This window comes from Exophiala bonariae (genome assembly GCF_035927105.1).
Source record: "Exophiala bonariae strain CCFEE 5792 chromosome Unknown scaffold_22, whole genome shotgun sequence".
NCBI classification, from domain to species: Eukaryota; Fungi; Ascomycota; class Eurotiomycetes; order Chaetothyriales; family Herpotrichiellaceae; genus Exophiala; species Exophiala bonariae.
In genome coordinates this window covers 227,837-252,406 of record NW_027042497.1, presented here as the reverse complement: position 1 = coordinate 252,406, position 24,570 = coordinate 227,837, and the positions used below count along the sequence as shown (strand labels likewise).

Sequence of the window (24,570 nt, the reverse complement as noted above, 5' to 3'; positions counted from 1 at the left end):
CAATGGCCTGCCTAAGCGACCATTGAGGCGGATCGATGACCGAGACCATGTTGTAAGCATTTCGAGCTTCCATCGACATGTTATATCCTAGGTGCTAGTGTTATATTAAAATGCAAGGGCTCCTGAGAATGCAATGGAACCATTTTGTTTCTTCCAAACATCTATTTCGTCGCCTCCTCCTAGCATTTCAAGCGAAACCCTTGGAGAAGCCTAAAGATAGCATTATCAGTGCCATATAACAATGGCACCCACCACTATGAAAGCAGTCATACTCAAAGGAAAGCTAAAAGTCGAGTTAGAACAGCGACCAATCCCTCAAATCCAGGTTTCAACCGATGTCATTGTCAAAGTCCGCTACACCGCGTTATGTGGAAGGTAATCACAGCTCTTTGCTGACCATAAACAATATCCGAGAGCTGATCACTTATAGTGAGTTACATGTCTTTCGAGGACATCAAGAATCGCCAACAGAGTTCATAATGGGACATGAATTCACCGGCGAAGTAGTCGAACTCGGATCCGGGGTCACGACTGTTGCTGTTGGCGATCATGTCGTCGCACCCTTCACAATTACCTGTGGAAAATGTTTTTTCTGTCAACATGGGTTCTCATCCCGTTGCTCTCAGAGTAAACTCTTCGGTACAGCAGCGCTGGACGGCGCTCAGGCAGAATACGTCCGAGTTCCATTGGCAGACTCCACACTTGTCAAAGCACCTCCAGTCATTAATGAAAAGAAACTGGTCCTCATGGCCGATATACTACCGACCGGATATTTTGCAGCATCTAATGCGTTCACTGGTCTATCGAAGCAGGTCACTAGTGAAAGCGTGGTTGTCCTTTTCGGACTTGGTCCGGTCGGTCTCTGTGCTTTGGTCAGTGCCTTGGCATATAAACCAAGACACTTGATCGCTGTCGACAGTGTTCAGGACAGATTGGACCTAGCCGGCCGACTAGGAGCTGAGTCTTGGAACTTCCAAACACAAAAGAACGAGCTGTTCGCAAGAGTGAAGGAGTTGACCGAAGGCAGAGGTGCAGACGTTGTCATTGAAGTTGTGGGCCACAGCTCTGCTTTGGAAATGGGCTTCGAGTTATTAAGACCTTGGGGTACGATATCGAGTGTCGGAGTGCATAACGGGCCAATTCCCTGGAGCGGAAATCAGGCTTATGGCAAGAATCTGAGGATCCAAATGGGCAGATGTCCGGTCAGAAGTGAGTTTGCGACCACCCCGGGTTGGTTTGTTAGATCTTGAGCTAACACTATGGAATAGGTATCTTTGAAGACGCCCTGAAACTTTTGGCAGAGAAGCAGGATAGATTTGAGTAAGTCTCGACTTCTGCTACCGCTAGGTGGGTGCTGCTGACGTCGTGTAGCTTCATGACTGGCGATATCAGACCGCTTTCTGAAGCTGTTAAAGCGTGAATCACAATGGATCAAGCTCGAAGGATAGCATTACTGACTGTGAAATAGGTACGATGATTTTAATGAGATGAGAACACAGAAAGTCATCTTCGATGCAACGAAGTAATTTCTTCGCCCGGATGTGCCACTAGCAAATGCGACCGTGACCAACCGATACGTGGATTTTGCACTTGTACAATATTTGATTTCACAGGCTGGGACTTCCTGAAACAATCGAGATGTTATCTCAAAAAGCAGATACCCGGACGTATCTAGCAATAATGAAATTCATTCGCATACTAAGTACCCTCGTACTATTTCGACTTCGCGTTTTAAAAGCTTTGCATATTTCAAGTACCTTGGCTCAAAGTGAGGCTCCTAAGTGCAAAATGGTAAATTAGATCAGCGGCTCTCTTCCAACCCATCATGATCAGCCTGTCTGGGATGGCCAACAGTATGCGACAGCGTAGTACAATACTACAACGTGCAGTGGCAATCCCTCAATACGGCTACCACTGTATTCGCAAAATCTTCGATTTGTGTCTCCCTCTGCCTCTGTCTCTGCGCACGGAGCTCCTCCGTCTCATCCTCATGCTGGAACCCAGATTGGCTGCCAGGCTCATTCCCAGACTCGTCCTCCTCCCAGTGGAGACACTCCCAAACAGCCTGCTTATACCTCGATCCGACCCGTGATGGCAACGACATCTTCACTGTTTCAAGCAGATGATCGTGCGTAGTCCCCTCCATTCCCTGCCTAGACCGCAAGATCGTCGCAACTGTCATCCAACACCCGATTTCCAGCAGCACGACACCCAGTCCATAGATGTCGAATCGCCGCTGGTACCGTCTTCTCCTTTCTCCATTTCCAGTCAGCGATGCCACAAGCTCTGGATGACAATACGCATCGAACCCACTTGAGCTCGCCGGCCCCTCAAGTGTAAGATCGCGCACAGTGTCTGGCCTCGAAAACTCGAAGCCAGCCATGAAGGGCTGTCGGAAGTTCGGAAGTTCGTTTTGTGCATCGGCAAAGAAAAGCACATTAGTGCTGCAGACGGCCTTGTGTAGCCAATTTGCGGTGTGGAAGGCCAGCAACGACTCCGCCAACGTAGCTGCAATGCCGAATCGTTGTGCCAGAGTCGGCCGCTTTCGCTCTGATAGCGTGGTTAGAGCTGTGTGCAGGGTAAGGGGCAGAATTGCACCATTGGCGAAAGGGGGCGGGTGGTATAGGAAACAGAAGTCCAGGCGATTCTGGGGTCCATCAGTGATGGTATAAGCGGCAAGGTCCAGGCAGCGAAGTTTAGGTGGTTTATGCTCAATACGTAGCATGCTGGCAAGGCGATCCGCGCGTGTGGTTGCCGTGGTGCGCTCATTGTCACCCCAGTTGGGTTGGCCAAGTTTCCATTCTTGGAGGACACGGACTGCCACAGTGATTAGCATTTGTGCTTTTCTTTTTCTGCATGAGAATACAACTTACTCGGTCGGACACCTGGGTGGTCGAATTTTCCCATATATCGGAAAGCACCATTCTTCATTGCTGGAGGAAGACTTGGGCTGATATTGTGTGAAGATATCTTCAAACCACTCGGAATGCCGTCACTCCGATTTGCGATGCTCAAAATTTGACGTCTGAACGCTGCTTCTTGGCGAAGAGACTCATGGGTACCTTGTGCTGCGCCTTGGATGACTTCAAGCTCCCGATCCGTCTGAGCGGCAGATAATAGGCGAATGTGCATGTTGGAGATGAGATGTTGCCGCATTCTGCTCTCTAAGACACGGTCCAGACTATCATTCCAATTCTTCAGTTGCGCCAGCAATTCACGGATTTCATCCTTTCCGCCCTGCTTGAAGATCCCCGTCTGGAACCGGATGCGTCTAGTAACTGACACCTCGTTCGCTCCATATTTGCCAAGGAGATGATTGAGCTTTTTCAGAATCTTGGCCACCTCGGTCAAGGCACTCTGTAAAGGCTGGTGAAGGTTGATGGGAGATTCTGATGTCAATACTGGTGGCAAATCTCCGTCGTCGATCTTGAGTCTGTCAATCTCGATTGGGGAGTGTGCGATGCCAACCACATGATGGATCCATAGCGTGAGCCGAACTTGCTCGAAGTTGTAAGCCGCGTAAAGCGATGCGCTTTCCTCCTTGAAGGCCTTAACCCCATCAATGGCGCGGGCGAGTGTAAGACACACCTCAGCAACACTGATCAGGCTGGATGTACCGATGACAAAAGCTGCGAGTTCCATAGCATTCGATATCTTCAAGCAATGTTGGCGTCCAACACGCGACGTAAGTTCTTAATGAAGGGTCCATGCCGGTCCTTTGGAGGCAGCATGGATAGATATGACATGACGATAGCATTGAAAACAGGGCTGAAACGCTCAGGAAAGGGGCCCAGTAGATGAGATCAAGTTAATGTGCAGAACTGCATATGTAACTCACAATTGCGTATGTAGCTGATGGGGTTCCAGACCCTTCCTGCTTCTTATTCGTAGGACCATTTCCATTACCGAGCCGAAAAAGCCTGGGTGGAAAGGGGCCTCGGTTAACAAGCTTCCCGTGCGGCTGAAGCGCGAGCATGAAGCCCAAATGGTTAGGGGGTGCCGAGCCTGGGTAATGCTTCTGAACAAGCAAGCCACAAGCCTTTCAAGCCAGTTGCAGCCTGACTTACAAGCTTGGCATGTGACGGTCATATATCAGGAGCCAATTCTGTAACAAAAGAGGCGTTTTTGTCTAGTTTACGGTTTCTGGCGCTGTGTCATGGTGCCAGTTCCGCAACATGATCTGGCCTTCAACAGCCTGGAACCCCTGCGTTGACTTTGAGAATGTGGCCTTCTCGTTGTCAATTAGTATGGCGAGCTCCCCCAGGCGCCTAAAAGGGACCATCTTAAAGCAATGTTGGTTGCCATTGCGTTCCTGCCATTGTCGCCATACCTGGATTCCAAATTCTGATAGTGTCTAGAAGCAACATTGAGGGATCTTCACAGGCTGGAGTTGTTCGGCTTTACCACATATCTAGACTCTTGCCCGCAATGGGCGATCAGCACACGTCCGTGTATCGCAACTGCTCAGAGCAAAAGAACGCCATTAATCAGAGCTCGCCGCTAAGACATGACTGGACCAGCACCGGCTTGTCAAGAGCATCTGTACTCTTCGGCCTTCCGGACGATCGACCTCAATGGAGTGCCGTTCGCCAACGCTCGCGAGTAAAACATGGGCTTTCCGACATGCCCAGCATCGGCTTGTTTGCGGCGTCTATGCACTACGACCTTCCAGATGGTCGACTGCAATGGGACTCCCGCAGCAAGAGCTCGCAAGGAATAGTCGGACTGTCTGGTATCAAGCCGTCAGACTTTAGCATGCTTCCTCACAGACGCTTAGAAGTCGCGGAATTCAAGAGACTTCATATGAAGTTAGCAGAGCGAACCTCTGAACCGGTAACTAGCATCTCATCATTCATGGCGGCCGTCGCCGTCGTGGATCCCCCCTTTAAGCCACGAACGCTCCACCGCCCGTGGTCCATTTCAGCGGGTCACGGTGCACATGGCGCCGTCGAAGTGCATCGGTATGTACCTGGTCGCAATTTCAACGTCTTCAACGACAGCTCGTCGTTAAAACTCCTAGCGTACGATCCTGACCCAAAACGTACTGGCGACTACTACGCCGTAAAACGGCTGGCTTCCCTGGATCCCTCGCTGGAAAAGAAGGTGAAGCCGGTTAAATCAGAAGTGAAGCGGAATCCATATGCCTTACTCGCCGAGGAGTTACGCATTTTGGCACACCCTGATCTTCGCGGACATCCTAACATTGTGTACCTGTTTGGAGTGTCACACACACCATTCAGAGGTGGTAACAATTCGTCACAACCGAATCTGGTTCTCCAGGAGGGCGACTGTGGTGACTTGTTTTCGTTCTACCGCGATGTCGACATGCGCTTCAACCGCCATACCCTGATTGAGGTTAAGCTAAGCCTATGTTTCGATATTGCGTCTGGTATCGAGGCACTTCACCTCCACGGCGTCGTGCACTGCGATTTAAAGCCCCAAAATATTCTCATCAGAAGACGTAATGGAAGGGACCAGCCTGTGCTGAGATGCAAATCGGAGATCGAGGCCGGACAAGTTGCTTTGCAGTCAATGATGGGCCAGAGCCCCTTCGTTGCCATGTTAGCTGACTTTGGAGGATCTCTCATTATGGCTGATCAGTCAGACAATACTGCCCACATCAAGGTGTATACACCTCACTGGTGTGCACCAGAATGCTACTCCGATAAGCCAATAGCAAAGTCTTTACTACCACGGGTCGACATCTACTCTGCAGGCCTGGTATTTGCTTTTATCTTTCTCGAGGGACGAGACATCTTCACTCAGGTTGTTGATCGCGGGCTGATGCACCAGTACGACACTGTCTTGGATAGGGAAAAGGTACGCTCCAGTAAAACATCCGGTGCTGCCCTGGCGCTTGCCAAGAAGGAAGTACGTGCATTCGAGACAACCGTTTTTGGGATTACGGCGACTGGACAAAGACTTTATATGTCTAGAGATCAAATTTATCCTTCAGTTGTATCTGACATATTCGACTCAATCCTAGAGTTGGCTTTGCAAGCTGACCCTGCTCAGCGTGTTGCCAATGCCACCGATCTACTGAAGCCGTGGCATCAGGCTTTACAAGGAAGCTTCCACGTCAAGAACAACTTGCACTACTCACAACCGGATGTATTTCGTTCATTTGCGTCGGGGGCATTGGGTGGAAAAGACTACTTTTCTCGAAGGAATACATGTGCGAAGTAAGGACATGATTGCTCTTATGATCTCCTGGCCGTGCATGCTGATTGCTTTTAGGCCCGCCGGACATGATTGTACAATAGTACCTCCATTGTTCCCGAACACCACAACGGGGCTGGGCCCAGGAGTGTTCGACGTAAGTCAAACATACCCTCTGCCGCCATTACCTCTCTCACCCTGAAATCAAGCCCTATTATCCTCGCTTCTTTCGTCCCGCGTGTTAATTCTAACGGCATTACACAGATTCGTAAAAGTTTCAAGGTGTTCCGAGCGAGTCTCACCAGCAACCTCAAGAGTGCGATCCTCGATGATATGATGCAGGAGACAAAACTTGTGCAAGACATTCAAAGCCACACACAAGCATCATTGTATGGACATGGGCTCTCCGAATTACAGCTCAGACGAGCCGCTGATTGCGCGTACCAAACCGCAGTAGCCAAGTTGGATGGATTCAGCTGCTCCCGTGATGATCAAGAAGCCCTCAAGTGGATGAAGATTGCCGCCGAATTAGGTAGCCCAGTCGCTAAAGCCGAGTTCCTCCCTTTGTCAACATCGCTAGGCATTGACTGCTCCGACAAGAACGACCCATGTGTCCAGTGGGCGATCGATGCGACCATTAAACAAGGCCACCAGGGTGCAGTGAACGCGCTCTGGAGAATCAGCGAGACAGAGTGCACTGATGTCGTGTCCAAGTATCGCGAAGAGCAGTTGGAACAGCTCCGAGCCAATTTCGAACGCCGAACTAAAGAGAACTGGGAGACGGTGTGCTGGCAAGAGGACTGGAAAACAAAGCTGAGGCAGATCTATAAGTCCTTCTCGGGATTCATGGGCATAGTGAAGGGGTCACTGGACAGGAATTGGACAATTCTCCACTACGTCGTCGGCCTGGTGCCCTCCGGAGGCCTCGCTGGGGCAATCGCAAGGAAGAGGATCGAGTTCGTTGTTCAAGATCTTGGAGCTGACGTTCGCTCGCTCAACGCTGACTCGGCTACTGCATTGGACCTAGCCATGGTGATGGGCAAGATAGGTACTGTGCGATATCTCCTCGGCCGTCATGAGCTTTGCAACCCCCCTTTCATGACTGGCAGCTGTCCGTTGCAGAACGTTGCATGTCTACCTGCCGAATACATCAACGAGATTGTCGAGAGAGTCTGCAAAATGGCACCAGGGTTCTCTATCGATAGTAGGCTCATGCCGCTAGGCCGGACGGCATTGCTCAACGTGTTTCTCACAAAAGAGCCTTTACTCCCCCTGGCCCGAAAGGCTGCCGTCATATCACTTCTACATCATGGCGCAAACCCGCTTGTCACCACGACTGAGTCGGGCACGGCCAGCTCACTGCTTCTTGCTGTGACTGGCGTTGAAGCAATGCTAGTTACACCCATGCTTCACGCTATCAAGAACTTCAGACATACTACTCCCGTGCTAAAACCGGCGACAGCACGGCCAGAGCCAGCCAATGAACTCGCCCGAGCGTTCCTGCGCATGATGCAGACACCGCGCGCTCGGCAAGCCTTGTGACCGGACTCGCTTACTTTTCTCCGACGTTTGGTCTCAAGGCGAGCATCGTCATTGGATACAAAGGTTCGTTGAATGTCATACTCAAAGCAATGTTAGAGCATGGCATGTCTGCTGAACTACCTCACGTCTGCAAGGGTATGTCGTATGACGCCCTCGGCCTGGCGTGCTACTACGGACGCGACGAGGCCATGCAGTGCATTCTCACACACTCCAAAGGCGTAGGTCCTGCCACGGCCAAAACCCTGAGCCCCGGACAGGCTGGCGGCATCGAAGCACTAGGCACGGCCATCGAATGTGGCTTCGCCGAGGCAATTGACTTGCTCCTCCCTTACATAGCGAAACGACCCGACATAACGGCTCACAGCCTTCTCTTGACTGGCGCCGTACACCATCAACCAGCATTGGTGCAGCAGCTCTTCGGTCACTTTGAACGCGCCGGTCGTGGAGCTGAAGTGCTTGAATTCCAGGACCAGTGGGGAGCGACCATTTTAGATCTGTCACTCGAATATGGACACCTTGACCTCGCGCGCTTCCTCTTGGGAAAAGGTGCCAAGTATGATGTGTATCGTCTCAGGGGAGATCACAGTATCGACGCAGGCCCGCAGTCCACCCTGGTGTCGGCACTGCCACGAACAGAGCCCATCAAGCTCCTGATGGAGCTAACGCCAAAGCCCAGCCTCGTTGTGACGAGCACGGGGCTCAATGTTTTCCACGTCCTGGCCGCTGACGATAAGCTTATTGGTAAGTTCCCCATGCATCACTGCATCAAGGAAATTTAGCTCATATTCCAAATCTAGGCACGAGCGGTGGCCACGCCGAGTTCCTGGAAGTACTTGAATACTTCCACGGCCTCGACCCGACCCTCATCCACGCCCGCGGCGGTGTCGAGGGCTTTACACCTTTCCATCTTGTCAGCCTGCACTACGCGGAGAGACTTGGCTCGTTCCTGCGCGCACACGGTGCGGATATCAATGCCGTTTCTGCGAAGGGCCACACACCACTCGATCTGCTGCATTTCCACGATGATGGCGATCGAGGCGTCGACGAGCACCTTACGGTCGACTACCGGTCCGGGAAGGCGCAAACGGGCGTCGCTATCTGTGACTTTGCCATGGCCGGCCCCGTGTACTGGAAACTCGAGGCGAAGCTGTCGACGAAGCTAAAGGAGCTGTACGGGACATGGGGCGCAAAGAGGGCCTCAGAGATTAGGACGCGCCAGTCTGGCCTACCAAAGGATCCTCCTACGATTACTCGTCGAGGTAGGAGTAGCGATGATGATGAGGTTTCGGAGTTGATCACCCGGCTCCTTCTGCGTGCTGACCCCCTCGGTTTACGGCGTGCTGATCCCATGGCGGAATTTTGGAGCGGAGGGATCACCGAGTACTATGAAGGCCCAGATGGGAAAGAGCATGTCAGGCATTTCACAGGATAGATAGATAAGATCATGCCTCAACTCTCCACCATCTATAGCCTACAGCCCTTGAATATAAAATTCACTTTATCTTGAAGAATTACCGAACGACGTCTCGCCGATCCACCAGCGGCAGCATATCAACTCTCATGATACCCCAAGAATCGACTGGCGAAAGTGGCATGAGGCCGTGGAGAATCATATAGCGTAGTGAATCGATCGAGATTGTGGCATGTTCAATACAGCTCACTTCAAAGAAGGGGTCTTGATTTCCCCTCATTCCGTCTGACAAACTGACAGCGTCAAAGCGGCGTGGCTTGATACTGGAAGAGATCAACACTCTTTAACCTCACCTCCTCCTTGCGCTCTCAAATTACCCCATATCATAGATATTTCCAGGAACATATTAACTTGAGCGCTGGGAGCATCACGGTGAAATTGACCAAGCCTGGAAGTCCACCAAGCGACGCCAACATAAGTAGGAGCCCGCACCGCCTCCCAACTGAAGTATTATTCTTATCCCCCATCGACACTGACGACAACATCACCATCATCAATCATCACCCGAAATCCACCATGTCTGAGCCAGAACTAGGCACCAAAGCCCCGGAGTCGGACGCCATGGAACCATCGATAATCTCCAGCACAGACACACCCGCTCAAACCGGACCGACAATGGGCGAGCACTGTGTAACAGATCGGCCAACACCAGCAACCGCCCGTCAACCATCCGGCGCACTGACGAAGTTCGGGGACATCGAAGTCTACGTCTCCAAACCAGGCGATTACCCGAACACGCCGGCCAAACTGCTGTTGCTGCTGACGTCCGGCACAGGTGTGCACTCGCTCAACAACCAGATCCAAGCGGACCTGTTGGCCGCCGAGGGCTTTGTGGTGATCATGCCGGACCAGTTTGGCGGGGATGCGGCGCCGAACACCAAAGCCATTTCCAACGAGGAGCCCGCCAGTCCGAGTATCCTCGAGCAGTTCAAGCTGCGTGCCGCGGAGACGGCCAAGTCGTTTCTGGTGGATATGTGGTTGGCGCGCCAGACGCCCGAGAAGGTGTTGCCCATTCTGCTGAAGGTCATTGACGTCGTCAGGGACGAGTATGCTGATGCCGTGGCGCATGGTGGCGGGATCTACAGTGTGGGCTATTGCTTTGGCGGGAAGTATACTACACTTCTAGCGGGGGAGGGGGTCGACGCCGTCGGTGCTGTTGGGCAGGCCCAGGCACAGGCGCCGCAAGATGAAGAAACTAGGGTGGTTAAGAAGGCTTCGGGACCGTTGATCAAGGCTGGGGCGGTGGCGCATGCGACGTTGGTGACCAGAGAGGACTTGAAGGGTGTTAAGGTGCCGTTGTCATTTGTTTGTGTTGGTAAGTTGGTCGTTCTTCTACGATTCATGGGACGATCAATCCAACGAATTGCTAATGTCGACCCACAGAGAACGACCCTTTGTTTCCAGACGAGATCCTCGAAGAAGGCAAGAAGCAGTTTGCTACGAGCAATCTCGAACATGAGATCAAGACATATCCTGGTGTCCCCCATGGTTCGTCATTCACCTTTCTTTGCGTCTTATCTTGATGCCGCTTTTACTGACCGTCTGCTTAGGTTTCGCGGTATATGGAGACTACGATTCACCCACAATCAAACAAGCACAGCAGACTGCATTCCAGCAGATTTTGAGTTGGATCAAGTCGCATTGAGGTTGTTACTGCTGGGTGAGAGCATTTGCTGCGAGAAAGTCTGACAGCTGTGCGAACTATATCGAAGCAGTCCGATTGGTTGATATCATGATCTGGAATGGAAACCGGTGAAGCAAAGCAGAAGTATGACGCGAGTAAGATTCATGATACCCACAAGGATCCCGACACCGCCCTGTAACCAAAATTTGGAGCCTATGGTCGAATGAAAGATGATGTATGACATGGCAAAGGATCGTATGAGTGAGAAACAAGTGCTATTAAGGATGGCACTGGTCAACGATTATGCTTTGTTCGCTGGATGGTATGCTAGTGGTTCAAGAACACCCAATGTCGTCGGTGAAAGCTGAATTTCTATGAAAGAGAAACAATGATCCCGTTCAAGTTTGGACACCACCTGTAGTATAAGGGGGGACTGTTGCTTCGAACCCCGTAATCCGCTCTAAAACATCAAGACGCATCTCGCACTACGTTGTACTCCTCATGTTGTCTGGTTGGCTATTTTTGCATCATCAATTGTACGAACTCGTTGTCTTTGTGGGTCCCTAGTTAGTACAATTCAGCGTTTGATAGGACAGGGCAAAACTCACAGTCAATACGTCCATCACCATCCTGATCGGCTTCTCTGATCATCTCATCCACTTCATCATCGGTGAGTTTCTCACCAATTGATGTCATGACATGACGCAGTTCAGCAGCTGAAATGAAGCCATTGTTGTCGCGATCAAACACCTTGAAAGCCTCCCGGATCTCCTCTTCTGAATCAGTGTCTTTCATCTTGCGCGCCATCATTGTGAGGAACTCTGTGGAGTCGGTAAGCATGCGTGTCATTTTTTAGCGATGACGTCGTAGCATACCAGGGAAATCGATTGTGCCATTGTTGTCTGCATCAACCTCGTTGATCATATCCTGTAACTCGGATTCTGATGGATTCTGACCAAGTGATCTCATGACGGTTCCCAACTCTTTTGTGGTGATTTGCCCTTGGAAGAAAATTAGTATAGGAGTAGTAGACTGCTGGAGAAGTTCTTCGTTGACATACCATCGCCATCTTTGTCCTAACAACATCTGTCAGCATTGAGCACCGTGGTCCAAGGTAACCGGGTACTTACGAATAGAGAGAACGCCTCCTTGAATTCCGAGACTTGCTCTTCGGTCAGTGAATCAGCCTAGTACGAAACAGAGTCAGTTCGTCTGTGGTCGAATAGTGATTCCAAGGTATTGTTGTGGGGGAGATGGATGTACGAAGCAGGCATACCATAATTGAGGGGCTATTTCAGATGTGCGACTGAGCGCTCGTAAAGATAACGGTGGGATCGAGTAATGCGCAGAGGTGATGGAGGGTAGATGTGGTTCAAGGGATCTAGGATAGACAAGTTTGGAGGAGCTGAGGGAGTGTACAGCAGTAGTAAGTTACAAGGCAATATGGCAACTAGGAGATGGTGGTGGTTCCTTAGTTGCAGGATGATCTGGACTGGTTTTAGTTCCAAAGGGCGACCAACAGCCACTGCAGTCACAAAGTCACCAGCAAACGACCCCAGTAATCTTCGGCTTCGGATTATCTTTGATCCCTCGGAAGTGGATCATCGTTCTTCCAGGCTGCTATTAGTTCTCTCTCTCTGCTCCATCTTATTTGTGCTCGGATTATCTCCCCTCCGGATCAGCCTCCCCCTGCTTCCGCTCTCGCTTTCATTTCCACGCGATGCCTTTCGGAGGACACCTCGTCAACGTCAAGATCCGTTGTCACCGTTCAGATGCACCGCTGCTTGCTTGAACTATGACCACTTTCTGAGCCTCGTATTGCCTGCCCCCTATAACTCTCGAAAACATTTCAACCAGCAGAAAGGACCAGCATGACCGTCACTGCTACCACTCAACTCCATTTCACATGCATCACATGTTCATAAAACTGCCGCCTGGATTGCTTTGAAGATGTGGAGAGACCGGACTAACCTGTAATACATTGTCTCTCCCCTGTACAATCTAATGCTCTGCTCATCTCTGCTTAGTTACATCTCCTATCGCCAGTCCTACTCCCATCATCCCGCGAAGAAACCCAGATATGGGGGTGGTTCCAATGGCTATGCAGAACATGGTTCGGAGGAGACGAGGGGTCTTATGTCTGCGGACCCCTACGACAATGATGGCGATGCCGTGATAGAGATGGACCTATTGCCACCGCGCTGGATCGACGTTCAAGAAGAAGTCGGAGATGTTCTGAAGGATATCACATTGAAGGCTGCGAGACTCGACAAACTCCATGCGAAACACGTCCTACCTGGCTTCGATGATGATTCGGTCAAACAACAAGAGGAGCGCGAAATAGAGCATCTGACAACGGAGATCACTAGAGGCTTCCAAGAATGTCAAAAGGCAATCAAGCGCATTGAAATCATGGTCAGAGATGCTAAGCAATCGGGGAATCTCCAACAAGGCGACGAGACAATGGCCAAGAATATTCAGGTGGCTTTGGCTTCTAGCGTTCAAGAAGTCAGTGCGACATTCAGGAAGAAGCAAAGCAGCTATTTGAACAGTAAGTTATGGCTATGGTTGTGCTACAGAGTCACTCTCTCATCTTCGATAGAACTCCGTTCCCTAGCAGGCTTCGAGTCTCCTATTGGCCGCTCCTCAACTCCAGTACCACAAAACCCCTATACCGATCCCGCATTGATGGAGTCTGATGCCGACAAACGATTCAGTCAGTCTACATTACAACAAACAGTTCAAAAGCGACATAAGAACGACACAGTCATCGCCCAACGAGAACAAGAGATCAATGATATCGCCAGAGGAATTATTGAGCTCGCAGATATCTTTCGTGAGCTACAATCCATGGTCATCGATCAAGGAACTATGTTGGATCGTATCGACTATAACGTTGAGCGAACGACTACCGATGTGAAAGGAGCCGAGAAGGAACTCGTCGTTGCCACGAGCTACCAAAAGCGCACTACGAAACGAAAGATTCTTCTACTTCTCGTTCTGCTGGTTGTTGGAATGTTTGTTTTATTACTCGTCAAACCTAAAAAGGGCTCTCAACCAGCAGCACCGCCTCCCACGCCGGCGCCACCCTGAAGCGTCACATTTAGAGCCCGGTTTACGGTTTTCAAAGCTCAATCCTCAAGACTTCTATTGGAAAGCTCTTGGTGCCTATGAGTTTGACGACTCTCTAGGCCCAATCCTGCGTATCTTCCAATCTAGACTGGCAGCATCAATCTTCCGACTTGGTCCGCCTGTTCCTAAGGCATACGGCATTCAGATGTGATCGAAGATTACGCAGAACCTACCTCAAGGCTGGACTATGAATTCTCAAGGACGAAGGCATGTTGACAGTATAGATCCAACATTTGAGACAATTCGCCTCAATTTGACGCTTGAAATCCAAGCTCCACTCCAGACCTTCACATACTCGCACTCCTGAACAACTCAGTAGTAGCTCTCAGCGACAGATCCCGGTCCGATCATGAATGAGTTCCACTGAGTAACCAAGCTACTGATTCATGAGGTGTACCTGGCCCAGCGACACACTGTTGGCACTTACAGAGAGGAGAAGATTCCAGCTAACCCTAACTGAAACCAAGAGGTGTTAGAATATGCATTATACCTGACGAACCTGATCACTTCGCGGGAAGCAGGTGAAGAGGCCATGTCCGTGGTGCTACGGGAGTAGAAATTGAGAAGCGAATGAAACCTGCACAGAAGCAGAGGGAGATAATTGCAAGTATAAAGTGTGACGGACAATCCGAGATTAATTCCGGGGAAGGATACGGAAATTTTGTCATCATAAGTCGTAATATCAAACACTATATCTATTATATCCAAGCAGGCATGGACCCATTATTCCTCTGCGAAGCATGTCTCAAAATGCTCGATTCATCACCACCGCCACCACCACCATGATTCAGGCTTGTCGCGGCGGGGATCGACTCCTTACTCCCGGCATAACTCCTCTCATGACCGTAGACATGGTGAAGATCCGCCACAGGATTATGGCGAGCAGCATCGGCTCTCGAAGTCAGGCCACTTCCACTAGCGTTAGCCGAAAAGTCCGTCTCGGATCTTCCCAGACTCTTGCCCAACTGCGTCGTGAAATCCAGTTCCTTCGCATAGCCATAGACGCCGGGATCCCTCCGCGCGACCCTCCAGCCATCGACCGCAATGATCAGCACCAACATACTGTACGCCGCACTACAGGCGACGAGGAACGCCAGTGGGCCCACGGGAACCTTTGCGACGAGGGCATCACGGCGCGTCTGCTGCGCGAGACTGTCGCTCAGCACGGAATAGCCGCCGATGACGCTCAGCACGCGGTTCCCGAACAGGTTGGCCCACGTGTCGGCCATGGCGGCGCTGTCGTCCTGCAGCGCCATCTGCAGGATGTCGTTGGTCCAGTCGTTGCCCGGCGAGTTGGTGTAGTACTGCAGCTGGCCGACGTACATGTCGAGGAGGGAGCCGTTGACGGCGGTGGAGATGGTGCTGCACACCGTGTTCTCTGCCCAGATGTACTCGACTTCCACGGCCGAGACCGTGCAGCCGAACATGAAGTCCATGTAGTACGGGGTGGCGCCGGTGGAGAACAGACCTGTGTCGTTGAGGAGGTCGACGTCCACGCGTGTGGATGTCAGGTCGAAGCGGCCGGCGACGCCGACGTGCATGGTGGAGAGGAGGGAGGCGTCGCTGGGGCAGGCGCTGCTGGACGACGTGCCGAATGCCATAGCCCAGCCTTCGGAGCTTGTATTGTAGTTGACGGGGTTGTACGGGGTGGATAAGGCACTGTCTTCGAACATTCCCAGTTGGAGGTATGCGCTTGGTTTGAGGTTCAAGGGTGGTGTGTCGGGGTCGGCGATGGTGAAGGATGAGTTTTCGGGTTTGACGGGGGCTTTGTTGATGATTCCACGGAACGAGTCTGAACAGTTGAATTGGGTGTAGGCGTCGGTGGTCAAGATTGGATTGCATGATTTGGTGATTGGTTGGCACTGTGTTGATACGCCGATGGTTTTGGCTCGGTACTCTGTCGCGTTGGGGAGCCGGGCTGCGCTTGGTAGGAGGATGGACAGCCCTGACCCGACGCTCTGAATTTGCGAGGTTTGCGAGATGTTGGTTCGTACTTGGTAGACAGAGTTGGTTAGTTGCTGGAATTCCGTCGTTGAGCCGAAGGCGTCCCACGTGCATGGGAGACATAAGTTCTGGGACCGATCAAAATTCTCGCATTTGTCAATCAAGCGATGACCAAGAGGCGTGGTTGTCGATGAAGGTCTGACTTCCAGGATACTGACAGCATCCGTATATGTATGAAAGATTGTGTCTGCAATGAACATGCTGATAACCAGTAAAATGCTCAGTGAGAAAATCGATGCCGAGGAGTGAATTTGTCGGGTAATGGTTTGTCTCTTTTGATTTGATCGTCCACCAAAGAACCAGGGCCGGCAGTCCCGTAAATAGCTGACCAGTCCTCCCATTGATGCAGCAAGGAGGCTAATCAGAAGACTGAGCTGTGGGGTATCAGAGACGGAGGATTCACTGTTCCCCATCGTTCTCGATTGTCGTCGAATCTTACCAACAACGTGAACTTTCCAAACTCCCATGATGAACGACGTCAAGAAGGGAGCCAAAGTGGAAGCAATGGAAGAGATGATGGCTAGTCTCGTAGCTGAGATGGTGACAAGAATGTATCCCGGAAACTGCTGTGTTATCGATCGATATTGGGCAAAGATGTCGTCCTGTGGTTGGAATCTGTAGACAAAGATCAAGCCGAGTAACACAGCTGGACAAGCGATATTGGGGATCAGCACAAGAAGAAAGGGAAGCCATATCGAGGAGGCTGAAGTCGGTCTGCTTGTGACACCTCCATATTGACCCGGTGGTGGTTGTCTAGAGAGACGAGCTATGGTTCTCTCATCCACAATGATCTCTGGAGAATGATAACTGGTATCAATATCATTTTGTTCGAATTTTGTTGAAAAATTGAACTGTACATCTTCGCCGTGGAGAGTTGATTCAGAATCTTCATGTTGGTGTTGTGGTCGATAACCTGCTGGCCGCGAGATCTTGTTGACTAAAGTGCTAGCAGTACTTGGTCTTGAAAGGATATTCGGGTATGAATAGTCGGCCATTTTGACGAACTCGAATCCCACTCTCTGTGATCGACATGAACAGGAGCTGGAACGGGCATGATTTCACGAGGGAGGCTCTTCGGCACAGAGCGTGTATTCGTATAAGAACCTGTGCAAGGTAGCATCACGGCTGCCCACATGCCGCAGCCCCATGGTGTACTCGGTACAGCAACTCCTGTAGTAGCTGCTACACTATAGAGTGTCTAGCGATATTAGTTAAGTAGCGGCGTTGGCGAGATTTTGATACTAGCCACAGATGTTGAAATGGAACCATGTTCAATTGAGCTAGTCAAATGGATGGCGAGCAGTAAAATCCATCAGCTCAGCAAGTCGGCGTCGTCTTCGCCGTGGAGTGCAGTTGCCCTATTCAGGGTCTCGAGTGGTCTGCAACCCGTTATTGGGTCGATAGGCGAACGAGCTGAAGCCCGAGATGACACTGCTTCGCCCCTTCTAAAGCCCGTTAACCGTTCATCACCTGGTTGGCTTAGTTAAGTCGTCGGGGTGTCCATACCCAACCACTTAACTACCTAGGTAGTCTCCAGGCGATCCAGTTAGGGTGAGGGGGAGCCTGCTAGTTAAGTTTAATCCCTAATGACCCGTACAGGTACTCGTAAGCTAGCCTGCAGCTTCGGTGCCTTCCATGGATCCAGGGTAAAAGCCACATCAACAAATCGCCTTCTCCGTCACCGACTCTTCCATTTTTATCTTCCCATCGTCCATACAATTTTCTCTCTGGTTGTTTCAAAGCTTCGACACTTTTGCAAAAGTTCCACCGCCAGTTCTTCATTACCAGGAGCCACTTTCTTCCAATCAAGGGATCAAGCCTTATTGTCGGAGTGAGAAAGACGAACCCAACACTAGTCACTCGTACTCGTGCTTCCCAGCTCCATCATACCACTTTGGCCCTTGACCCTGTCCAGTCTTTGACACTAAACAGAGACCTTCATGTGGTAGTGGCTTAGCAACAGCAAAAGGTATGAGCTTTTGGTAAGCCCCCTCCTATCTCGATAGCTTGACCTTTGAAACCCTGCAACTGGTCTGCATGGCTTTTTTGAGACCACTACACTCCTTCGACTACGACCGCTTAGATGGCTAGCTTGCAGTTTGTTCAAGAACTGCATGAACCTCGTCTTGTGGACATCCGTCGTGGATGTATAAGAAACATGTCCCGCTCGCCAAATCGCCAGGTAGGGGCTTCCAATCACGCATTCTGATTTTGCTGTTCATCATGGTGTCCAAAACGCTTCTTTTCTCCTGTATTGCTAGCCTCGTTCATTTGGTGATTTCAGACGCCAGCCCACCACAAGCTGCCACTACAGTTGATGGACTTCCGGATTTCGGGACCAATCCTAGCTTGGGCGATATCCAAGCCCTCTTATCCCGACATATCACTGATCTATCAGATCTACTACATAACTTCAGTAGCACTGTGAATATTCCCGTTCGCACTGAGCATCCAATTCTACAGGCTCCTATCAGAGAAGATTCGTCTACTGCTGCAGCACCCTGTGACTGTCGTCCCCCCATCTCACCGGACTGTCAGATTCTCTGCGGTACTCATGGTGGAGACGAACCCAAGGAACCATCAGATCATATACCCGGTACTATATTCACAGACTCGAACCATGGAGCAACAGACCCGCTGCCTCTCGCTGGATTACTTCCCCTCCGGCTCTCTTGCACATGTACTCCACCAATTGCAGTGAGCTGCAAGATCCTATGCGCCAACCACGGCGGGACAGTCTGGCAACCACCCAAGGACGTCAAAATGGCCCCCTTCTCCTCCTCAGAGTCGACCCAGCCTCGACTCCGACTCCAGGAGGACCACATCTCAAACCCAGCAAGCGACTCTGCCAACCCGCTATGTGACTGCAACCAGCCAACGACATCAACCTTGTGTGTCAATCTCTGCGCCAATCATGGGGGTGACAGTTTTCAACCACCAGACAATGCACCGCTAGATACCATTCCCCACCCACTCCCAACGCCAGGACAGGGTCACGATGGACAGATTCCACCACCAGCACCCCCCTCGCAACCTGAGCTGGAAAGTTGCAACTGCAACAACCCCACGGCGGGCGCATGCCAGATCCTGTGCGCCAACCACGGCGGACAAGCCAACGGAAGCGACGACACCAACCTGAAGGCCAAGCTTCAAAACGCCAGCATGCCATGGCCAGCCACCGATCCCGTTGCTGAAGTCGCCACCATAGCCTCATTGCATGAATCCGACACATCGCTTCCCAAAGTGCTGACACTGAGCGTGCAAACCTCGCCTGACTCCAGCACGCCTATCAACGCCGACATCGACCTCTCATCCTACGCGAGCTTCGCGACACACTCGGCCATCACAGCGCTCGGACTCGGTGGTGAAATACATACACTTGGGTACCAATCTCAGGCTCAATCCGTGTCTGGCAGCAACCAACTACAAACAGTCATAGGCACCATCACGCTCCAACTGCCACAATACAACCTGCACGAGGCATTCTACGTCGTTGAGCCCGAGCTCGCACCTGTGACCACGTCTCCGGGTGATGGTGATGGTGGTGAGAAGCCTGCAGACTTCACCGTCGGCGTCGATTTCCTGCTGCAGATTGGCGGGTTGGCCGTGGGGAGCCACTTGTTCGCTTGAGGTGAAGTGAGGATTGAGGTGCAGCAAACTCAGCATCACTCAGCTTGCTCGACCCACAAGCGCGATCTACTCCGTTCTAGTTCACACTACTTTTCGTTGCCGGTGCAGTGCATACTATTCTGTTCTATTCGCTTTCGATGTAATCCACTCACTACCAGCTAATATTGATTTGGGGAATCAGGCCCTGCTCGGTCGACGCAACACATGCTTCACCGGCTCTCTGGGCAGGCTCAGAGCGGGACCGGGGCGACACGAAGCGTATAAGAGAAGACAGCATAGGACAGCATAGGACAGGACAATGCCACGCGACACCGCGCCATGGTATAATAATATCAGAAAGGAGGCGGCGAGACTCCCAGAGGAGCGCGTCGAGTCAGCCTTCTGTTGGGAAAAAGCCTCGATCTGGACGAGAGAAAGAGAGAGGAGGAGGAGAAACGATCCATCCTTCCCTCAATCACGACGTAGTCCCCCGTCAGGCAGTGATTGCTGGAGATCGTCGAGGGCCCATTTGGACGCCCAGAGCATGGGTTCGAGAAGCCCTATCTATTCACTAGACTATATGTCAGTGCCGATTGTCGTCGTAGAGATATTTATTCACACACACAAATATAAATATAATACTTTGTAACTCAAAAAATCTGCAATCTGGCCTTCCTGATCTGAATATGACTTAGAGCGTGGAGAGTTCGCCGATGATATTTGCTGGATTGGATTTGCTGTTTTAGTTAGATATCGTATCCGGATCCAGATCACATCCCGGACGCGTGTAGGTGGTGTCTCTGAGGTTTGATAGCGACGGAAAGGCAGAGCAGAGCAGCACAGCCACAGCCACAGCCACAGCCACAGCACAACGCAGGCTACAGAAAACGGAAAAGGACGACGAGTGCGAAGGTCGCATTCATGTCTTTGTGCTAGAATCACATAGCAATGCTGTTCATTCAATTGTTCTGCTTCGTGCCACTCGTGAGGGTATGGAACGATATGGTACACAGCTAGCTAGGTATGCATCCAACGAAACTGCAACTGAGGTGCTGCAGGACATACAAAGTAACAAATAAAAAAGGACACGATTCATCGCTTGCTCGCTCCATCCTTCGCAATGCTTATATTCCGTTCCCGACCCCAGTCCAGTCATTCAATCAGCTCTTATAAGATACTTGCGCGATAACAGAGTAATCGGATCAAGACACCGTGCCAGCCATGAACAGCGGCCGTACACCTCCAACATCTCGTGGGTCTGAACTCGCACCAGCGCCTTTACTCGTGACGCTTATCTTCGTGTCCTGAACACCAGGATTACCACCACCGTCGATCCTCAGATTGCGTAGCGTCATGGCCAACTCAGCAGAAGCGCTGTTGCGCGCAGAAGAACTTTCATCCTGTCGCGCCCCGGTGAGTTTGTTGGATCCAACTCCAGGTCTGCATGGCACGGGTAACTCGACAGTACTCACACCAAGACGTGTTCTGATGTCTTCGAAAAGAACTTCCATTGGTGCGATGTATGCGGTCTTGCTCTTGTCGCCCCAGGCTAGGACATGACCACATAATCCGCCAGACACAGGTTCATAGACCCAGGCGCCGCTGTCACCGGGTATGCCAAACCCACCTTCCACGCACCAACTCGTACTGAAAGATTGTCGACCATGGAGTTTGACAAGTGCCATGGCCTGGGAGATGCGACCTTTCTTGAAGCCCGATGAGCGACCCCGGCAGTGAACATGTAGGCCAGAGAGCCTTGCAAGTGGGGTTACTGAAGTGAGGACTGGTAGATTTTCGGATTCACTTTGTCTTGAAGAGTCTCGAGTTGTTGATTGACCTCGCTGAGGTGTTGTACCAGAAGGAGTGGTCTGTTCACGAATGGTGTTCTCCACTTTCAATCTGTCTCCATGTACACGAATCAAAGCCCAATCTACTTCATGTTTCATTTCACCTCTCTTGACACGGCGAATCCCACTAGTGGCGAAGACGTAACCGAAGGAATGGCTAGCCAGATGGTCATCATCTCTGTCTTCTTCGCTGGGAAAGAAATCATCATCCACATCGTCAATAGCGGGCTGGGTCACACAGAAGTCGTCATCAGTATATGGTGCAATGCCAACTTTGTCGCCAATTGATGCAGCATCATCAACATCATCGGATGATGAGGAAGATCCATCGTCATCGGAGTCATCATCGTCAAGTTCAGGTGGTGAATCTTCTAGGAACCAGAATTCATTTCCATCAGCATCCATGATGGCATAATCGGGACGGATCGTACTGGTGTCACTATCATCATCACTGCCTTCGTATTCGTCGTCAGAAATTTCAAAATCGGAAAACCTGGAGAGATCTTCCTCAGATTGCATAAAACGTACATCGGCTGATGAATCAAACTGACCAGGTATGGTTCGTGCAGGAGCTGCTGCCCTTTTGGGATGGTCGTGAGTCAAATCTTGGTTGTCCTCATCTTCCTCATCATCACTAGGGAGGTCAAGCATGTGGTGAACAGTCAGTCCGAAAGGATCGCCATCGACAAGGATGGTGCCGCCGAATGAAACTGGTGGAAGATGTTCGTGGTCTTTGAATGCACCAATACTGGCTCCATTCGATGGGTGAACCTGGTATTTTTGTTCTCTAGGTTTCCGAGCAATAGCGCGGCGATTTTGAGACTTGGAATTGTACCCAGATCTTCTAGGTCGTCTCCTTTGTCCACTCCTTCTCACCTCACCATTGAGTATGACGACGCCCCAACCTTTCTTTGGTCGGAAACGTTTTCGCAGGACGTCGCGGACTTTATTGATCTGTGCGCATTGTACACAGATGGTGGTTTTGGCGCTCTCTGGACTACTACCGAACATCATGAGACTCAGGCTGCATGATTCAGGAGTATCTTTCAAAGCTGTGTTCAACATCTTGCCAAGCTTGGGCATGAGAACAGTATTCCATTGATCAAGATCCTCTTGTGGAATATCCACATCAGGCCACTTCTTCAGTGGTACTTGTGGTGTTGTGACCTTCTGTTGGATTGCATCTGCCTTGCGTTTTGAGTTTGCCCGTTTGGGAAGTTCGGGTCTATCTTCAACCCTGTCCGAGACCAAGGATGACTTTTTCTCCTCGGCGGCAGCCAATTCTTCCGCCTTGCACATTTGCTCAATGATAAGGAGTTCAAAGACTTCAATGTCAGAGACAGGTGGTGGTCCATCTTCGTCAAGCACACAGCATTGTTGAAGGTCTTTGGCTATCTGTAGGAGGAAAGCTCCAGCATCTTCATAGTTGTTGCGGTATTGCAGTTCTGATGGGGCTTGTAGACACTTTTGTACCACTCGCATGTACTTGCTCCCACACTTTGGCGACAACTTTTGCGAATAAATGCGTTGAACACGTTCCATAAAGATGCCACGATTGTATTTTGGTTTCCACAATTTGGCGAGAGGAATCCAAAGACCAATCTCTAGTAACAATAAGCCTAGACTGTAGATATCATAGGCTGGGACGGTCTCTGCTGCATGAATGTCATGATCTGGATGTCGGTATATGGAAGCCGCGAAAGGTTCTTCCTCTTGTAGCCTTGAGACGAAATCTTGGCAAGACTGGAGTAGATATGGGGATCGCATTTCCTTGTGAGGATTCGATCGATGCATTTGATCGTTGGAGCCGATCAAGATAATGTTGCTGCTATTGATATATTGATGGGTTTCTCCTTGGGAGAAATAACCCATGACGGAGAGGGCCAAGTTATAGGCTAGTCGAAAACGATCTTCAAGTGCGGGTTGTCCAGAATCTTGTGCATTGGGATTTGAAATGAGAGATGTAAGAGTTCGTTGGTGTTGAAGGGTCTTGGAGTCATGTCCCTCTGGTAAGCCATATACCATCCCACAGCGTGGCCCGTTTGGATCGACGGTGAAACCGAGTAATCGCAGGTGACCGCACCATGACAAGTTTCTGTTTTTGCATAGATTTCCTCCCAGTTCATGAAGTTCAAAGACATCGTCCGCACTTCCAACAACATATGGAGGACAGTCGGCGGTGAGATAATCGACAATGACGGGTTGGTTAGCGGTGTGATAATAAGCGATAGAACGGTCTCGTGGAGTGGTTGAACCTTCCTTGGAATCGTAAGGAGGAGGGTCAGCTGTGTCGGAGAAGTAGGCATTGAATTCGAGGGTTGAGAAGTCGATATGTAGTGGATGATCAAACAGGTGGGCATAATCGGTGCCATCAGAAGGTTGGTGAGAATGCTTGATGCGCTTAGCGTCGCCCTTCTCTTCATCACCCTTCATCCTTGACTCGGATAGACTGTAGAGAACATCGATGCAGTTGGTCAGCTGGTCGAGTAGAGCCCTTCCAGTTTGGACCTCGTGACTGGTCCAGTCCTTACGTTGAGCCACGGGACTAGAACCAGGACCCCTCATGGATTTTCCGGATTGCTTCATTTCATATCGTTCCGGGTGCTCAAGTCTGCCACTTTCTTCCAGGAGTCGTTTGATCTCGGACATGACACTGGCGACGACTTCTCCCAAGCCGGCCTGGTCGATTTTCTTGTCGATATCCACATCGATTTGTTGGCCAGGGGTTTGAGGCCCTACATCGGTCCAGTGCATACCCCATGCTAATAAACGATCCTGTTGGATCTGAAAGTCGCGTCTCAAGTCTCTCACATCAGGTGGATCAGTGGTGTTGGTTGCAACCTTTGCACTTTCATAGGATTGCTTTGTATCGGAGTACAGTTTGGACAGGCGCTGTAGATAGGTCCCCCGTCTTTGAAACATGTTGACGGTGGTGGCACTCGTCCCGTCGCTGGGCACTGGTTGTGAGAAGTCTAGACGGTGTGACCAAGTTGGTGAATCATGACGCTATGTCCATCTCCATCAGGCTGAGAATGAGTGTTGGTGAGGTGAAGTGGACGTTGTATGTTGTAGACCGTGATGTTCGAGTTTGGGGCTGAAGGGTGAGCGCGGGGTCCCAGGTGGTATATCGTGCGAATTGGAAATCCTGCTGCCTGCAGTGGCCGTCGCTGGACATCCGAGCG

The 24,570-nt window shown here is 50.9% G+C and overlaps 10 protein-coding genes across 10 annotated transcripts; 6 read left to right on the top strand and 4 right to left on the bottom strand.

Annotated features, from left to right (window-relative positions):
* Positions 1-241: 241 nt before the first annotated feature.
* Positions 242-1,526, top strand: LTR84_005906 (uncharacterized protein; the record flags this gene model as incomplete). Its single annotated transcript, XM_064849470.1, has 5 exons — positions 242-375; positions 431-1,209; positions 1,269-1,320; positions 1,372-1,416; positions 1,469-1,526. The coding sequence occupies 5 exons, from the start codon at positions 242-244 to the stop codon at positions 1,524-1,526; spliced, it is 1,068 nt and encodes a 355-aa protein (XP_064703694.1).
* A 350-nt stretch (positions 1,527-1,876) lies between these two features.
* On the bottom strand, positions 1,877-3,642 carry LTR84_005905 (uncharacterized protein; the record flags this gene model as incomplete). Its single annotated transcript, XM_064849469.1, has 2 exons — positions 1,877-2,817; positions 2,874-3,642. The coding sequence occupies 2 exons, from the start codon at positions 3,640-3,642 to the stop codon at positions 1,877-1,879; spliced, it is 1,710 nt and encodes a 569-aa protein (XP_064703693.1).
* A 786-nt stretch (positions 3,643-4,428) lies between these two features.
* Positions 4,429-7,701, top strand: LTR84_005904 (uncharacterized protein; the record flags this gene model as incomplete). The annotated part of the gene is made up of 3 exons (XM_064849468.1): positions 4,429-6,182; positions 6,238-6,316; positions 6,424-7,701. The coding sequence occupies 3 exons, from the start codon at positions 4,429-4,431 to the stop codon at positions 7,699-7,701; spliced, it is 3,111 nt and encodes a 1,036-aa protein (XP_064703692.1).
* Positions 7,702-7,790: 89 nt separating this feature from the next.
* Positions 7,791-9,133, top strand: LTR84_005903 (uncharacterized protein; the record flags this gene model as incomplete). Its single annotated transcript, XM_064849467.1, has 2 exons — positions 7,791-8,442; positions 8,499-9,133. The coding sequence occupies 2 exons, from the start codon at positions 7,791-7,793 to the stop codon at positions 9,131-9,133; spliced, it is 1,287 nt and encodes a 428-aa protein (XP_064703691.1).
* Positions 9,134-9,688: 555 nt separating this feature from the next.
* LTR84_005902 (uncharacterized protein) lies at positions 9,689-10,817 on the top strand (the record flags this gene model as incomplete). The annotated part of the gene is made up of 3 exons (XM_064849466.1): positions 9,689-10,487; positions 10,556-10,660; positions 10,723-10,817. The coding sequence occupies 3 exons, from the start codon at positions 9,689-9,691 to the stop codon at positions 10,815-10,817; spliced, it is 999 nt and encodes a 332-aa protein (XP_064703690.1).
* Positions 10,818-11,312: 495 nt separating this feature from the next.
* On the bottom strand, positions 11,313-12,075 carry LTR84_005901 (calmodulin; the record flags this gene model as incomplete). Its single annotated transcript, XM_064849465.1, has 6 exons — positions 11,313-11,347; positions 11,405-11,617; positions 11,672-11,797; positions 11,857-11,872; positions 11,927-11,983; positions 12,073-12,075. 6 exons carry the CDS (start codon positions 12,073-12,075, stop codon positions 11,313-11,315), a joined length of 450 nt encoding a protein of 149 aa, XP_064703689.1.
* A 725-nt stretch (positions 12,076-12,800) lies between these two features.
* LTR84_005900 (uncharacterized protein) lies at positions 12,801-13,889 on the top strand (the record flags this gene model as incomplete). Its single annotated transcript, XM_064849464.1, has 1 exon — positions 12,801-13,889. The coding sequence occupies one exon, from the start codon at positions 12,801-12,803 to the stop codon at positions 13,887-13,889; it is 1,089 nt and encodes a 362-aa protein (XP_064703688.1).
* Positions 13,890-14,626: 737 nt separating this feature from the next.
* On the bottom strand, positions 14,627-16,927 carry LTR84_005899 (uncharacterized protein; the record flags this gene model as incomplete). The annotated part of the gene is made up of 1 exon (XM_064849463.1): positions 14,627-16,927. The coding sequence occupies one exon, from the start codon at positions 16,925-16,927 to the stop codon at positions 14,627-14,629; it is 2,301 nt and encodes a 766-aa protein (XP_064703687.1).
* A 1,228-nt stretch (positions 16,928-18,155) lies between these two features.
* LTR84_005898 (uncharacterized protein) lies at positions 18,156-19,562 on the top strand (the record flags this gene model as incomplete). The annotated part of the gene is made up of 1 exon (XM_064849462.1): positions 18,156-19,562. The coding sequence occupies one exon, from the start codon at positions 18,156-18,158 to the stop codon at positions 19,560-19,562; it is 1,407 nt and encodes a 468-aa protein (XP_064703686.1).
* Positions 19,563-20,743: 1,181 nt separating this feature from the next.
* Positions 20,744-24,310, bottom strand: LTR84_005897 (uncharacterized protein; the record flags this gene model as incomplete). The annotated part of the gene is made up of 1 exon (XM_064849461.1): positions 20,744-24,310. The coding sequence occupies one exon, from the start codon at positions 24,308-24,310 to the stop codon at positions 20,744-20,746; it is 3,567 nt and encodes a 1,188-aa protein (XP_064703685.1).
* Positions 24,311-24,570: the final 260 nt, after the last annotated feature.